At 34.3% G+C, this 17435-nt stretch overlaps 2 protein-coding genes across 10 annotated transcripts; one reads left to right on the top strand and one right to left on the bottom strand.

The window, feature by feature from the left end:
* The first annotated feature begins 963 nt into the window (after window positions 1–963).
* Window positions 964–5702, top strand: LOC117929154 (furcatin hydrolase-like). The gene is made up of 13 exons (XM_034849374.1): window positions 964–1260; window positions 1343–1412; window positions 2663–2721; window positions 2833–2908; window positions 3052–3129; window positions 3306–3393; window positions 3487–3739; window positions 3860–3975; window positions 4164–4384; window positions 4490–4521; window positions 4646–4748; window positions 4860–4968; window positions 5386–5702. Exons 1-13 carry the CDS (start codon window positions 1114–1116, stop codon window positions 5552–5554), a joined length of 1521 nt encoding a protein of 506 aa, XP_034705265.1. The 5' UTR covers window positions 964–1113; the 3' UTR covers window positions 5555–5702.
* A 632-nt stretch (window positions 5703–6334) lies between these two features.
* Window positions 6335–15555, bottom strand: LOC117929373 (putative disease resistance protein RGA3). 9 transcript variants are annotated; one of them, XM_034849674.1, is made up of 8 exons: window positions 10944–15555; window positions 8171–10499; window positions 8000–8055; window positions 7689–7809; window positions 7498–7575; window positions 7306–7375; window positions 7165–7217; window positions 6335–6838 (listed from the first exon to the last, which is right to left on the bottom strand). In XM_034849674.1, exon 1 carries the CDS (start codon window positions 15298–15300, stop codon window positions 10945–10947), a length of 4356 nt encoding a protein of 1451 aa, XP_034705565.1. In that variant the 5' UTR covers window positions 15301–15555; the 3' UTR covers window positions 6335–6838; window positions 7165–7217; window positions 7306–7375; window positions 7498–7575; window positions 7689–7809; window positions 8000–8055; window positions 8171–10499; window position 10944. The 9 variants fall into 9 exon arrangements, 8 of the variants coding, with proteins under 8 accessions (XP_034705565.1, XP_034705562.1, XP_034705563.1 ...); XM_034849671.1 differs by having other exon boundaries at window positions 8000–8887; window positions 8978–10499; XM_034849672.1 differs by having other exon boundaries at window positions 8000–8666; window positions 8978–10499.
* Between the last annotated feature and the right edge of the window lie 1880 nt (window positions 15556–17435).

Below are 17435 nucleotides of genomic sequence, written 5' to 3'. Positions count from 1 at the left end.
AACAGCGATGCAACAAAACTAAGAGAGGAGAATGAGGAATAGTTTAGAGTGCATATATATAACAGTGACTGGAAGTGAACCTTACAAGTGGAAAGACCAAGATCTCTAGAGATTCCAAACATGGGATTGATGGATTCGAGAGTGCTCGCCAATGACCGTTGGTTCTATTTCACAATTGTCAGATTCAATCCCTAAAAATCTGTTAGGAACTTGAGGAGTAACAGCCATCTTTTGAACATGTGGTTCTAGGGTTAGCATTAACACATGAGGATTGTTTGTGAGTTGCTTGCTTAATATCTGAAACCCTATTTATACAGCTAAAAGGTTGAAGGAGGGATTGAATATATTCTACCATGGCTATTTATATGTTCTCCTAGAAAAAGATAAATGAGTTGCGCTGGGGCCAAGAAGCCCACTTGTTTCTTGTAAGATTGAAGTTAATTGTAAAAATATCAATGTCTATGATAAATTATTGTACTAAGCAGACATGCCTTTAATTATGTCGGGCCAGCAGACAAAATTAATGTAGTCATGAAAACTTGAGATACATATAATCCTGTTAATAATCCAAGGAGATAAAGGAAGATAAGAGATTGAGATCAAGAAGAAATCTCCAGTAGTACTATTGCTTTTCCGGCTTTAAGAAGATCCAAGGGTTATGTAATATCAAGCTCTCGAAATGCGGCATTTTTTAATTTGGGCATGTGACATATGACATGTGACATAAAGTAATGGACTGTTGCTCATTAGCAATATCATCTAAATATCCAGCCTGTCCATACGATCAAAAGTCATGGATTTAAAATTGTAGGGTTGGTTTCATAAAAAATTTGACCTGGGTCCCATACATGCGATGGTCATAGCTGTACTAGGGTTCCTTTAGACAGTGAGTGGGAGTATGGACGATGAGGCATGTGAAACTTGCCTTTGTAAGTATATGCAGTTGAAACAACTTGTAACATAAATAATTCTTCATGAAAATCTATCACTCGAGATGATTTTTCTTACCTCAATACCGATATTCATGAAAACATCTTTTTCTTTGCTTCTAGCTGTTGCTTTCTCTATATATAGAGAGTACCACAAAGCAATTTGTGTGTAGCAAACTCAGAAATGGCTACTCAAGGACCTCTTCTCTTCTGTTCCCTTGTCCTAGTCCTCTCATTTGCCCATTGTCATGGCGCAAAGCCCACAGCTATATTCAGCAGGCGTAGCTTTCCACCTGGTTTTGTATTTGGAGCAGCCTCATCAGCCTACCAGGTACCAGCCCCAACATTTTTCATTGGGTTTGGGCTCCAAAGGTTTCTCAATATATGCTATAACTTGTCTACTATTATCTCAGTATGAAGGAGCAGCACATGAAGGAGGTAAAGGCCAGAGTATCTGGGATACCTTCACTGCAAAACATCCAGGTCCTCTCTTTCTCTCTGAACCCTGGTTCATTAGTTTGGCCTGTCAGCCAGAAGATTTTTTAATTTTATTTTCTGTCTTTTCAAAGGTTACAAGTACACGAATTTTCTTAGAATTTTAACAAGTTATCAACAAATAATTCAATGGTTTTGTCTGAACGATGTGACACTAATATTAAACTAAACCCCAACTCCCTAGAATTGCAGCACATGGTTTGCTGTTGTTTAAATTTTTTCCATGGCCCCAAAAAGAAATAGTTTAAAAAGGAAATGGATGAAGGGTTGTATGTCTCTGAGCCAGATTTAGCTGATGTTTAGTTCAATGAACTCTTCCATGTCCTTGGTGTAACTACCAATGACATTTTTACATTTCTTCCCTTCCAGTTTTTGGTTGTACAGGGGATAAAATTTCGTCTTGTTTATGAAGATTAGTACCAATCCAAATACGCGAGTATATATATTTAGTTAATAGTTAATACGATCCCGTTGATATAAGTACTTCAATTTCAGAAGTATACTATGTATTAGGAGAAAATGACCTTGATTCATTGCTATCATTTTATTCTTTCTTATTGATTTTGCTTCAAATTGTTTGAAATATTAGCTATATCTTAGCTATCATTAAGTTTATTTTCTAAGGTTATGGCCAAGACAAGGGCTATCTTTTTATCTAAGGTGTAAAATTATTTAATTGCAATAATGGAGAAAATTTAATTTTTTTCCTACTGATTTATCTCATAAAGTTGTTGGTTGGTGTCCTTTAATTTGCTATAAATCGAACATAATATCTAAAGCATAAATGAATATGAAATATAAAAAAGGAATTAGAGGGATCATGGAAATTGTCTACCAGAGATGGCTGAGGGACCTACTGGCTTATCAGTAACAGCGGGCTGGTCCCAACTGCCTGTAAATTTTCCCTTGCCTCGAGAGCTTTTCCAAAAGAAGTTAAACAAGAAAATGACACTTCAATGGATAATTTGGCCCACTGCAAAAGGTAGGATATGTATGGATTCAAACTAAGACAAAAGGATTGGGTGAAAAATGTGTATACATGACACAGATTTTTTTAACATACATAATTCAAACTGAGGTCCCCCTTTTTTTTCTTCTAATTATACAATATTCAAAAGATTTTGAACTCATGGGTTCAATACTTTTGATCAAAGACAAAATTCAACATAGATTTACTAATTGTATTCAACAAAATTTCTTAGTATTAATTTCTAAAAAGCATTTTGGTGCTGTGACAGAAAAGATCTCAGATGGGTCAACAGGAAACGTAGCCATTGATTTTTATCATAAATATAAGGTAAAACCCAATACAAATAATCTTTTGTCACTTGCTTCTGGACTAGTATTCATCCTTATGGTGACTAAATCCTTGTCATTCTCAAAAAGAACTTCGGAATTGATGTTACAGGAGGACATTAAACTGCTGAAGTTCATTGGCATGGATGCTATGAGATTCTCTATCTCCTGGTCTAGAGTCCTACCAAGTAAGATATCATCACTTTGGAATAATTTCTCAAGTTCTATATGACAGAAATTTGGTGGTCCATGGAGATGGATATTTGATTGAATGATTGTGTGATCAATTGATCCTTTAGGTAGGTTAATATATATGGAATTTTATTCTCAGGTGGAAGAGTGAGCGGGGGAGTGAACAAGGAAGGTGTCAAATTCTACAACAACGTCATTAATGAGCTCTTAGCAAATGGTCATTATCTATCTCCCTAAAAATAGTTACGTTTTCTAAAACACATACATTTTCAAAGAGACTCTCAAGCATGCTAAAAATGGAATAAGTTCAAAATTATTTCAGAGAAAGAAGTTCTAAGAACTTATCATTTTTTCACTCCCTAGCCTTTACCAATTTTTGCCTATCATATGTAGGGTTGAAGCCCTTTGTGACACTATTCCATTGGGATCTTCCACAAGCCCTTGAAGATGAGTATGGTGGATTCTTAAGTCGTAAAATAGTGTAAGTTGGCACATATGATCAAACTTACATCTATACATATCTCATCAAACGACCCACTATTCAATTAAAAGAAAATCTTTGATTTTTATGTAGGGATGATTATCGTGACTATGTTGATTTTTGCTTCAAACAATTTGGGGACCGGGTGAAGCATTGGATCACTTTGAATGAGCCATACGTCTTTAACTACTATGGTTACTCAACTGGGACTTATGCACCCGGTCGATGCTCCAACTATTCTGGCACTTGTGCCTCTGGAAACTCTGCAACTGAGCCCTATATAGTAGCACACAACCTGCTTCTTTCTCATGCTGCTGGTGTGAAATTGTACAAGGAGAAGTATCAGGTCTTTGCTTACTTGATTCCTTTCATTTTGATGAAATTTAGCATATACGTTCAACTGAATAATTAAAAAATTTCAGGCTATAAACATTTTGTCTCCGGTCTTATATTTGAATGCTTGCAGAATTCTCAAAAGGGAATCATTGGAGTAACCCTAATATCAGCTTGGTTCCAGACAAAATATCCAACAACTGCAGGTGTCAGGGCCTCCCGTAGAGCTCTTGATTTCATGTTAGGATGGTGAGTGTTTTTATGCTACCAAACCTTTAATTAACCTAAGTTTTGTTATCATATTAAACTATCAATTTAACGGGATAGGCAAAACCTATCCCGTAATAAACCAATATATTTAAACTCACTCATATGTGAACATCTTTTCTCATTCATTTCCTTCTATGTGAAATTTTCAATAACCGTTTTGTTTTTAGGTATTTACATCCAATCACATATGGAGACTACCCAATGAACATGCGATCCCTTGTGGGGCATCGACTGCCCAAATTCTCCCCACTAGAATCCGAAATGCTCAAAGGATCAATTGATTTCTTAGGAATAAATTACTATACTTCATATTATGCCACCACCTCCACATCTGCAGTTAACATGATGGAGCTAAGCTGGTCTGTAGATGGTAGACTCAATCTAACCAGTAAGCTTGAAAAACATAATCTTATGAGCATTGCTATGATTCTTGTTCTTGTTCTCCTTCATGCTGTCCCTTTAAGAAACTGAACCATTTTCTTTGTGGCTACAGCGGAGAAAGATGGGGTTAACATTGGTCAGCCAGTAATCTCTCTGTCCTTAGCCATCAATATATAATGCCTTAATTGAAACATATAGTTATAATGCATAAATACCAGACATTGTCATGAATTCATTACTAAGTGATCTATGGCGTGCGATTTTGTAGACTCCATTGGGCTGGCTTTACATTTGTCCATGGGGAATCAGAAAACTTATGCTCTACATCAAGGAAAAATACAACAATCCAACCATTTACATTACAGAGAATGGTATACTTAGTGAATTAATTATCAACTTACATTGTTTCTAAATCATGGAACAATGTTTTGACTTCATTTTAATATGATTCAAACTAATGTGTTATGGCCTTGTGCATAAAGGAATGGCTACAGCAAATAATGCTTCAGTGCCTGTCAAAGAAGACCTCAATGATACCTTGAGGACAACATTCCACCGTGGACATTTGTACTATCTCTCAAAAGCTATCAAGTGAGTAATTAATTTCAACTCACTTATCCATAATCCATGGATATGTGAGTGTTAGGCCTTTAGCCCATGTAAGTTGACACAATATACATGGTTTGCCTCATTGAAGTTTATTTTCTCTATTTATTAAACTCATATGCAAGCTTAAAAAAGAATGTTTACATGTCAAGTTAAGCTTTTAGGTCAAATTGATAGCTTAATGATGAGAATATGGAATACTTAATCAAGATAATGCACTAGTATTAGTCTTAAAGTTTTTAGGGTGTTGTGTCATATACTTGAAATTAAATCTCATCTTCATCAAGGTTGGTATTTATGGTATTGGGCCTAGGTTATAATAATACACCTATTAGGTTAACTTTTAGTTGTTTTGAATAGATTATTACTAATATAGTGCATGCATGTATGCAAATTTGGCAGGGAGGGGGTCAACGTGAAGGGATACTTTGTATGGTCTTTTCTTGATGACTTTGAATGGGACTCCGGTTTCGCCTTTCGTTTTGGCCTTGGTTATGTGGATTACAAAAATGGTTTAAAGCGATACCTAAAACACTCTGCTTATTGGTTTAAGAAGTTCCTCCACAAATGAAAAAAAAAATGTAATCCTAATTAAGTGGCTTTCATCTCCTCCTATAATTTGGTATTATTAAATTAGTATGAGTCATGTTCAAGATCTTAACAATGAAAATAATGTTCATGTTTGTTGTACTAATTAGAGAATTGCTTTAGCCCCACTATATTAGTAATTAAGAGGAAACCTCTTTGTCTTTCTCACTTCATGAAGGACTCCCTTACTTCATGAAAGAAGTGCTTTTTTGTCATTGTTGAAAACTCATGACAACATATATAATCTTGGTCTAATCTTAGCCATGACTAAATATTTATTAACAATTATTACAACCACATTTAAGAAAATCACCTAGCATTTAGATATGAACCAAAAAAGTTTACTTTAACAATTATTTTTTATAATGTTAAACCAATTTAGAAAAATCAAATATCAATTGATTATTTAAAAATTAATCCCTTTAAGCTATTCGGTTTTAAAAATGATTTTCAAAAGTTTGTCAAACATCTTATTTTTGTAAAGAAATATTCAAGTATTAGAAAGTATTTCTAACCTTTGCAAAATTACTTGGAAATTTGCTCTTGAATTGTATTCATTGTTTGTAATGCAATTTACATGGTTGTAGAGAACTTTGATTAAAAAAAATAGGCAAGTATAATAATAAAATATTAAGAAAAATGTAAATATCATTTTTTGTCCAAATACTTAAGAATTATGTATGTGATTTGGACATAACAATGGAGACACTCCATGAATGTAAAATAAATATAAGTCAAAGAATAAACAAATTACAATATCAAAGCACATGTAATAAAACGATATATTGGTCATGCATAGCTTGTAACAACAAGATTACATTTAAAAAGAGATGTCTTCCAAAAAATCCTTCTTAGGAATATGGTGCAAGAGGCTACTTCTTAATGTTTGACCCAGAAATTGAAAACATGAAATTGATACATATTGGAAATTAAACCATGGCAAGAACATAAAAATGTGTCACCTTATTACTGGAAAAATATTACATTTGTAGTAGACAAGATGTTGATACTAGATGCACTTTCATGGCATGTGAGGAGATCCACAAAGTTAGAAATAATCCCAGCGGTTCTTTGAGGCTGATTTGGGAGATGAAGGAGAATTTTGATCCCATTGTTCCTCTGACCAATGACCCTCTTGTTTCACCAGTTGTTTAAAGACTTCTTGTAAATCAACAATGCTTGACAACGTTATGAAATATGAGGCCATCTTCCACTAAGAATTGCTCCCAAGGGTTTTGATTAAACTTAATCCACTCATATAATTCACCTAGAAACACAAATTTGAGTTAGTTTACGAATAATAACTCCAACACTAACATGTAATGGTACTACAACAATACTCATAGCATATATACTATCCAAGCATCTTGAACATATAAATCAATCATCTTGGATTGTCTTCTCCCATTATTTTAGGACATGAATAATGTCTTGACTATGTGTTATAATAACCTACCAAATAAATTATGTACTCGAATCATTTTTGAAGTTGTGATATCAAAAGAATTGTATAAGAATAAGCTTAGAAGAAACACTAGTTATCATAAAGAACAATGTAATACTTAGTTGAAAATCAAGACTTGTCATCTGTACCTTGTCAAAATAATCAATGCTTCCAGATTCAGACTTGCAACTCAATTATTTTCCTACAAATAACCATATACAAGTTTAGTTTATAAAATCCACTCCATAAAAGGTATAAAATCAATGACAATTCTCAAGATATGAACAAACCATTGATGAGTTTGACATATGTCGTAGGAGCTTGCAAATCATAAGATAATATTCATGAGTCATCCATAACCTGTCAAGATTTGATTTTGAAATATTAAACAATATCAGCTAATCCTCAAGGTGGGAACATAAATATAAATAATTCTTCCAGCAGAAACTGGTAGGGTGATCAATTATAAGCATGGTTCTTACGCAATGACAGAGAAAACTCCAGAGGAACACTCAGCAGAGATTGAATTCATCAGCATACACATAGGAACATCATTTAAGCTGTCCAATCAAACATATCATTAGCAATGCTATATTTTAGCAACTTGCTTCTCCAGCAGCAAACGATACAATCCTGAGTTATTATATTAGACAGAGGCTTAAGTCCAACGCACCTGAAGATTTGCCAACTCATGCACTTCAATATGTTGTTGTTCTATTGCCTTGAAGAACCAATGTACAAGAATAGAAATTTGGGCATAATACTTTTTATCAATTTGGTTGCCAAGTAATAAGCTATAAAGACATTATGACAAGTGACAAAAGGTTAGAATGACAAACATGAATAATAGAGACATAGATGTAAGTGAACTTACTCATTCCATAACATGTAAAATAAGAAATGGAATAGATTAATGGTAAAATAAGAAATGAAGCAAACATCAAAAGCAGGAAAGGCAGTTGGTATTGCAGTCTTGAAATATACCATGCATCAGTGGTCTTTTATGAATCAGTGGTCTGTGACTAGTGGGGATATGATTCCTGGGACATGAAGAAGTCAATAGGCCAATCTTCACTTGCTTCCTTTTGGCATCCGAGGCAGAGATTTCAAGCTCAAAAATGAACAATAACAAACTCTGTGATGTGAAGTACCTACCTTGTCTACCAAAGCACAATCCCAGACTGTTAGATTTTCTGGTGTAATAACACACTGAGCATCAACCTTGCATAAGATGAAGGCATATGAAGAAGATACTGTTGTATTGTACAGATCTAGATCCTCCAGACATAGATGCGGTGGCATGGATGTCAGCATAGGGAGAATAAATGTTGTTCGTTTTTTAAGTTTGTGCAACTTTCAAGAATGGGAAAGACTATTCTTCCTAATTCTCCTTGTTTTGCCTTCTCCCCAAAACCAAATTGCCTCTTAATGAAAAATTTGATTATCCAGCATCTTCAATGAAGAAGAGGCAAACATTGTCAGCCACAATAGCTCTTTATGGACATCACAAAAGTATAGCCCCTCAAGACAAGGAAATGAAGACAAGTTATGTGATACACCTCTCCACCATCCTTCCAATTTCAGCAACTCAAAAATTTGGAGTCCGTTAAAAGAAGGGAAGAATGGCATTGCTGATGAAGAGATTCCCTAGCTGCGATAGCAATGAATAAGAAGAGATAAACAATCAAGAACAGAAGGATGAATGAATTTGTAAAATGAATCTAGTATGCCAAAGTCAGAAAATGAGCATGGTCCTAAAATGAGCATGCTGAACTCCTTGGGTAAGGGGAATACATATTTGGCACAAATTCTCAACTCCTAAAAGTTGGATGCTATCTTCATCCCAAAAATTCTTTGACTTGCAAAATTTCCCTAAGATAAGGACATAGAATTCACAATCACTAATATCTACACTTGGGATATCTAGACTTGGACAAGTAGATAAAGATATATTGTACTTACCAAAAATTGAGAGACATGAGGTGTTGCTACCCTTTTTCTAGAAGAGATGTCAGATCCATTTATGCCTTCAATATGTATTGACTTTAAAGGTGACGCAAGAAGATCAAGACATTCACGCAATGGCATGTGTCAGCTCAGGGAGTATAGAAAGAAAGGAAATTGTGGCAGGAATGGACGTTGTTGTTCTGGCAGTGTAACTAGCCCCTCCACCATTTGTTTCAGTTGTTTCAACTTTTGAGTTTTTTCATCATGGCAGGAAAGAATGGTTCTACTAAGACCCCTCTCCTCTAAAACAAATTATAACAATTTTTAATAAATTAAATAAGAGAAGCAAATGATCAAAAGCAAAAGAGAGGAATGATTATAATTGATAGAACTGTAGAATTGCAAACCTGAAACCTAATCATGTGGCGTGCTAGAATTAAAGAGCTGTTTATGAATCAGTAATATATTGACCAATCTTCAGTTTTGCCTTTTGTCACATCTTTGAAATTAGTATGGAGAATTCTAGATTATGAGACTCTGCAAATTAGGCTATTAGCACCTTTGACCTTATCCATACTTGATAGAAGTGTTCAATGCCACCAGCATACCATTTTTCTTTGACTTGATAGCAATTACAGCCGCAATAAAATAGTGTCAAGAAATTTTCCAAACGTTACAGACACCAAATAACTAGACATTTTGGCAAACAACGTCCACTAGCAATTGATGTGTTTGACGAGATGATGGATTTCAATATTTACTAATCTAAGCATTTTATAGGGCAGGTGGAACAAGCAAAAATGAGATGAAAGTAGTGCCAATGATGTCAAAAGTTAGTGCCATAGTTGACATCTAATTTACAAAGACAAGGAGATGAAGGCAAACTCAATGATGTCAAGTTATGGCATTCTGTGATACATACCTAATTGAGAAAGTTAGGGAGATGAAGGCAAATTCAAAGATGTCAAGTGATGGCATTTTCTGATATATATAATTCAGAAAGACAAGGAATTGAGGATATTCCCACTGCAGTTGGATTCTCAAGTTTCAAAAATTTTAAAGAAGGAAGTTGACTATACAGTGGTAGAACCTCATCACTGACTCAGCCTCCTCATCCCCTTATTGGCAACTGGTTTTGGGCCACCCCAATAGTTTAGAGACCACCCATTTTCTTGCAGCCACCAATAATCAGGCTTCCCCAATATGGTCTCAAGCATTGAAAGTATTGTTTTCCCTCAACCATTCTTCCTTGGATTTCAAGCACTGTAATTTTCTTCCTTGGACTCTGTTTAACAGAGTCCAACAAACTTAAAGGTTTTATAGAAAAATCATGAAAGATGAATCCATCAAAAGTGGGAAAAGATGTAGGCATTGCAAACCTGAAAATTGTGGATGACACTCTTGAACCGAATAGAGTGGAACTCCTTCATGCAGCAGTGCATGATGCCAATAAGAGTTGTTTGGACATGAGCAATCGTAAGCCAATCTGCACATGTTTCTTTTGGCAGCTTCCTTTCAACAGTGGACAATTATAACTCTAAAAGGGAACATGAAAATACTAATAATGAAAGGAAAGAAGAAAAACAAGTTAAGGAAAATGATTTTGACATATTCGGTTTACCAAGAAAAATACAAAAAAAATAAATAAATATAATTAAAATTAATTAGAAATCTATGTATTTTTAAATCATTTAATTTTTATACAAAAGATAAACAATAAGCTCAATGAGTTTGAAAAGGCATGTGAAAATAATTTATTTTTTAATTTCCTTCATTTTTTTTTCTTTTATTTTCTCTCTTTATTTTAATAGTGAAACATAATTAATTTGGTATTTCACCCAGTAATAACTGCAAGTGTGATTTTTTATAATGTTAATAATTGATTCAAAAATACAAAATTATGAAAAACATGTCATCTAAGGCATAAAGTGTGACAATGAAGAATTTACTAAAATAGAGAAGAATGGTTGGCATTTCAGACCTTACATATATCTTTGAACTATGTGAATTGTTGGAATATGAGCAATCTTGGAACTATCTTCAAGCTTGAATCTAGGGCACCTCTCAATTTTCAGCTCTGAAAGGGAAGTTAGGCTGCTTATCCAGTCTGGTAAAGTGGTGAAATCAGAACAACAGGTAATACTGAGAGTTTCCAGTGTGGTAACGTGTTGAAGCCCCGTTGGGAGAGATACCAGTTTTGGAATTTCTGAAATAAATAGTTTACGCAAGCTTCTAAAGCCTTGAAATTGCAACCCACCATCATCATCCTCTTTATCTGACAAGTTGCAGTTATAAATTCGTAACTCCTCAAGGGCGCCGAGATGTTGAATCCCTTGAAACTGAGACATTATTAGTCCATCGCAAGACCTAATTTCCAGTGTGGTAACATGTTGAAGCCCCTTTGGAAGAGACACCAGTTTTGGAATTCCTGTAATAAATAGTTTACGCAAGCTTCTAAGGCCTTGAAATTGCAACCCACCATCATCATCCTCTTTATCTGACAAGTTGCAGTGATTAATTCGTAACTCCTCAAGGGCGCCGAGATGTTGAATCCCTTGAAACAGAGACTTGAGAGAAGTGATGTGTTGTAGTCGATCATCTGGCAGAGATTTTCTGCCCGAAATATGCAGAGACTTCAATGAAGAAGAGACCAAAATTATCCGCCATAGTGTCTCCTTAGGGAGTCCACCCAGGATTAGTTCCTCAAGACAAGGTAAAGAAGACAGTAGCAAGGATTCCAAGCATATGCAACTCTCGATATATAATTTAGAAAGACGAGGAGATGAAAGCAGTTGGACGGTTGTTAACTCATGGCAATCTATGATCTGTAATTCAGAAAGAGAAGGACACGAAGGCAGTTGCAGGGATTTCAAGTTTTCGCAATACCGAATAAATAATTTAGAAAGATGGGGAGATGAAAGCAGTTGGACGGTTGTCAACTGATAACACCCAATGATCTCTAATTCAGAAAGTTCTGTACATGAAGGTAGTTGTTGGACAGTTAACTGATAGCAACATTTGATCCTTAATTCAGAAAGAGAAGGACACGCAGGCAGTTGTAGGGATTCCAAGCTTTCACAATTGTAAATAACTAATTTAGAAAGATGGGGAGATGAAATCAGTTGGACGGTTGTTAACTGATCGCACTCATCGATCTCTAATGTAGAAAGGGAGGGACACGAAGGCAGTTGCAGGGATTTCAAGTTTTCGCAATACCCAATAAATAATTTAGAAAGATGGGGAGATGAAAGCAGTTGGACGGTTGTCAACTGATTACAACAAATGATCTCTAATTCAGAAAGTTCTGGACATGAAGGCAGTTGTTGGACAGTTAACTGATAGCAACATTGGATCCTTAATTCAGAAAGAGAAGGACACGCAGGCAGTTGTAGGGATTCCAAGCTTCCACAATTGTTAATAACTAATTTAGAAAGATGGGGAGATGAAATCAGTTGGACGGTTGTTAACTGATCGCACCCATCGATCTCTAATGTAGAAAGGGAGGGACACGAAGGCAGTTCGAGGGTTGTTAACTGATTGCAAAACCAGATCTGTAATTTAGAAAGAGAAGAACACGAAGGCAGTTTGAGGGTTGTTAACTGATTGCAAGAAATAATCTCTAATTCAGAAAGAGAAGAACACGAAGGCACGGTTGGTAACTGACCGTCAGAGATCCTTAATGTAGAAAGAGAGGGACAGGAAGGCAGTTGGAGGGTTGTTAACTGATCGCACTCATCGATCTTTAATGTAGAAAGAGAGGGACAGGAAGGCAGTTGGACGGTTGTTAACTGACCGCACTCAGAGATCTCTAATGTAGAAAGAAAGGGACAGGAAGGCAGTTGGACGGTTGTTAACTGACCGCACTCATAGATCTCTAATATAGAAAGAGAGGGACAGGAAGGCAGTTGGACGGTTGTTAACTGACCGCACTCATAGATCTCTAATATAGAAAGAGAGGGACAGGAAGGCAGTTGGACGGTTGTTAACTGACCGCACCCATAGATCTCTAATCTAGAAAGAGAGGGACAGGAAGGCAGTTGGACGGTTGTTAACTGACCGCACGCATAGATCTGTAATCCAGAAAGAGAGGGACACGAAGGCAGTTGGACGGTTGTTAACTGACCGCACTTAGTGATCTTTAATGTAGAAAGAGAGGGACACGAAGGCAGTTGGACGGTTGTTAACTGACCGCAATTCCTAATCAACAATTGAGAAAGAGAAGGAAATGAAGGAGCTTGCTCTCCCGCTATCTCCCTCCACCATCCCTTGAAATTACACAACTCATCCAACTTAAGTGTTTTAAGAGATGGGAAGAATGGCTCTGTTGATGAAGAGTTTTCAAACATGTATTCCATCGCATCCAGATATGCAAGATGCAGGGTCTGAAGCATAGTCAATTCTCCCAATCTGCAAGGCATATAATTCAATCTCCTGCATCCATCTATCTCGAGGTGCCTCAAGTTAATCATTTTTCTTATATTTCTTGGCAATTCTTTAAGATGTTCACATCTCCAAAGTTTCAACGTCTGCAGATTTTGTAAGCTTGTAAAACCACTAGGAAGTACCTCAAATTCACCACAAGAAAGGCTGAGATACCTCAAATGACCCAATTTAATTACAGACTTTGGCAATTTTATAGCCTTTGACCCCGCACCTAAGTCTAACACTCGTAAACACTTGCAATTTAGAACAAGTCCATTCACCATAGAATTAGCACAGGAATCATCATAATCACTTGCAAATAAAGTTCTTAAGGATTTTTCCTTTAAAACCGTCATTCCCTGACTCCATCCCGAAATTGATAAATGATGAATTCTTTCCGGGATAGTAGTTTGAACATTTGTTAAAATAAAGATCTCAGACTTTACTATTAATTGTGCCATATCATAGATAAGGTCATGCATTTTATACCTATTATTAACCTCTTGAAACATTGACCGTGATAATAACTCCTTGAAATAGTGATCACCAGCATCCTCTAAATGTTCATTTTCATCTAAAGGTTGAATGTAACCTTGAGCTATCCATAATTGAATCAACATTTTTTTCTTTATTTCATAGTCTTTTGGAAACAATGCACAATAAGTAAAACATTGTTTCAAATGACTTGGTAAATTATCATAACTTAACTTTAGTACCTTTAATATGTTGTCCCCATCTCGAAGCAACATTAGATTTTTATTTTTTTGGATGGACACCCATTGACTTTCTTCGGTTTTAGAATGCAATATTCTTCCTAAAGTTTTAATTACGAGAGGAACTCCATTGCACATTTTTGTGATTTCTTCTCCTATTTGTAAGAGGTTTGGACGTGCATTTTGCCCATTGTCTCCAAATGCTCTACTTTTAAACAAAGCCCAAGATTGACCTTCATTTAAGCCTTTCAAAACGTATGGGGAATCAATTCCCATAGTTGATGCAACTTTAGAGTTTCGAGTAGTCACTAGAACTTTACTTCCCCTAGCACCAACTTTCAACAAAATCCTCAATTGATCCCATTTTTCAAAATCCTCGTTCCAAACATCATCCAATACTAACAAGTATTTCTTGGAATTTAATTTTCCATGAAGTTTGTTTTTCAATTGTTCCAACCCCAAGGTATCTACATTTTCATCTGTTGCAGATTTTATGATGTTTCTAACTAGGATGTTCCCATCAAAATCCTCAGAAACACATACCCACAACCTAAGATCAAAATGCTTTAGCACCTCCTGATCATTGTATACCAATTGGGCTAAGGTGGTCTTGCCTAAACCACCAATACCAACAATGGCAACAATAGAAAGATTTTCTTCATTATTTGATTGCAACAATAATTTTATTATCTTCTTTTTATCTTCATCTCTTCCCATAATTTCAGACGTCAACACAAAAGAGTGGGTCTGTGTCCCCGTATTCCCTACCCGCCTGCTAGTTGTCGCCCTTGAAATAAAATTGTACCTAGAGATATCATTTGCAATGCCATCTAGCCTTCCTCTAATATCTTTGATTCTATGACCCATTCTAAAATGAAATGCAACCTGATTTGAAGATGAGAAGAAGCGACTAACCTGTCTTGCGATTCCTCCTCGCCCCAATTCATAGGCTGCAAAGTCATCCAGCAAATCATCTGCATCATAGATGACATCTTTGAACCTCCTCACCCAATTCTCCACTCCAGGGTCGTCCTGCTGCTGCTCCTCGGCATTGAGAAGCACAGCTTTGATGGTGGTCAATGTCTCCACAAGGTTTGGTAGCTCCTTTCTAGCACCACGAGCCAGTTCAATTTCCTGGACAGCCAAGGAGCCCAGCTTAGTCAAGATTTTCTCAGCAATGCTGTAAGGGATTTGGTCAGCCATCTTTCAAAGAAACTGAGATGGAGAAAGCCAACGAAAAATTATAAAAGGAGGGAAAGTTGAGATAATTGTGAGAGAAATTAGAACAAGAACACTGAAAGTAGTGTGAGAGGTAGCTTGAATTTGTATGCTCTTAATATGGTAAAGAGGGAGAAGTTGTGGAAATGAGTATTGGAGAACGAAGTGATATATAGTATCAGGAGGCGTGCAGAGTTCACAAGTGATAGCTGGGACCAACGGCTAGTTTGACAACTTATTATACATGCAGAGAGAATCAGGAGCCAACGGCTAGAACAACTTCAGAGAATCATGCAGCTGTTGAAATCCATTTTAAGTTTCGATTTCAAAAATTAAAATTTTAGTTTAAAAAAGAAAAGAATTAAAAAGGTATATGTATAATACAATCTAAAATAATATTAATGTAATATTTAATTTATATAATTTTTTTATATATATTTAATATCATGATGTAATATTTTTATATTTATAATTTTAAATATTTTAATTATTATTAAAAAAGAATAAAAAATTATCTATTAAATTATAAATTATAGAATAGTTTTCAAATAAATGTTAAATGAAACAAAGATATCTTAATAGTAAACCTTATAATCCAATATATTTTTATTTAAATAAATCTAACATTGAAATCTAATAATTTATTTATTTTTTTTATTATTTCTGCAAATTAAATACAATGCAAGATATTTTATTAAAATTAAAAAGACATCAGGAGCTATTTTATTAATTTGGGTTAATGGATAAATTTTGTAAAATTATATTTTTATGCTAATAGTAATTAATTTTAAAAACAATGGAAGTTTATTTGTATATATATTGACTTATTTAAGTAGTTTGATAGTTTTTATAATCGAGAATTCTCTTAGAAAAAATAAAAGTAAAGTTAAAAAAAATAAAAAATAAAAGAAGGAAATTTATAATGAAAAAAAGAAAAAAATTCTTTTGTTTAGATATCCATCAAAAAATGAGAAAAAGGAAATTAAATCATACACTTTTTCTAAACATTTTTATGAAAAAAAAAAAATAAGAAAAGAAACTTTTTTTAAAGAAATGTTGTGATTTCTAAACATGCAGGTATGGTTTCTTTTGTCCCATCAATATTTTTGGAGCATGTTCCAAAATCAATGCATTTGGTCAGGTGGAGTGGTGGGGTTTTGTGTTCCATCACTCTTACACATTTTATTCTTTGTTTCTGTCTTTTTTATTCTTTTTTGAATTTTTGGGATGATGTGGATTTTTTGAAGCTCATTTTTTAATATCATAATTGTAATTAGCAATTGTATTTATTAATTTTTTTTCATTCAACTTGACATAATCTGATGTTCAAATAGATTTAAGTAAATATTTTTAATACTTGAATTAAATGTTAATCAAGGTTTGGACAAACCAAAATGATTTAATATTTTATAATATTTATAATTTATATTATTATATATAAAAACCCTTCATTTGCTTTCAAATAATTTTGAAGGGAAGAATCAAATTTAACTATATTATATATTATTGCATTTTTGGATAAAGATGAATAGATTTATTTATTTGTTTATTATTGTTATCTCACAATTATGTCTTATTTTCTATTTAAATATCGGTATATATGAAAGATAATAAAGTTAAAAAAATCATTATCGACGAATCCAATTCAACATGTACCTATACAACTTGAAAAATTGTCTAATTCGAATTTAACCCAAATCAACTTTAAATTAACCCAATTAAGTTTTGAAAAAATGAAATTAAATTAGATTCAAATCAAGTACTTCAAGCCAGAATTCAAGTTTGGATTAAACTCGAATTGACTACAAAGTAGTGAATTTTATGTTTCATCACTTTTTGTTTGAGAATATATGAGTTTAATTATGAATTGTTATGATAAGACCGCTCTATCTCAATGTTTGATGTGATTAAATCATGAAATATATCAAATATTAAGTAAAAGAAATAAATATATGACATGAAACAAAGCATAATAAATGAAACAATTTTTATTACATCTTAATTGATTGCCTCTTTTTCATTATGATATTGAAAATGTACATTTTATTGTCACAAAAAAGCCCTCTAGAGATATTATTATTGTTATTTGTTGTTGGTCTTTGATCAACAAAGTTTTCTTT

The sequence above is a fragment of the Vitis riparia genome, chromosome 13 (genome assembly GCF_004353265.1).
Source record: "Vitis riparia cultivar Riparia Gloire de Montpellier isolate 1030 chromosome 13, EGFV_Vit.rip_1.0, whole genome shotgun sequence".
Classification (NCBI taxonomy): domain Eukaryota; kingdom Viridiplantae; phylum Streptophyta; class Magnoliopsida; order Vitales; family Vitaceae; genus Vitis; species Vitis riparia.
The sequence above is the reverse complement of the archived record's forward strand: the minus strand, read 5'-3'. Positions and strand labels throughout refer to the sequence as shown.

What these genes read in the sequence shown, in the direction of transcription:
- LOC117929154 (XM_034849374.1), top strand. Translation starts at nt 1,114, where the DNA reads ATGGCTACTCAAGGACCTCTTCTCTTCTGTTCCCTTGTCCTAGTCCTC. An exon ending in ATTTTTATCATAAATATAAG is followed by an intron (nt 2,722 to 2,832) that starts GTAAAACCCAAT and finishes TTGATGTTACAG; the next exon opens with GAGGACATTAAACTGCTGAA. An exon ending in CATTTACATTACAGAGAATG is followed by an intron (nt 4,749 to 4,859) that starts GTATACTTAGTG and finishes TTGTGCATAAAG; the next exon opens with GAATGGCTACAGCAAATAAT.
- LOC117929373 (XM_034849666.1), bottom strand. Translation starts at nt 15,300, where the DNA reads ATGGCTGACCAAATCCCTTACAGCATTGCTGAGAAAATCTTGACTAAG.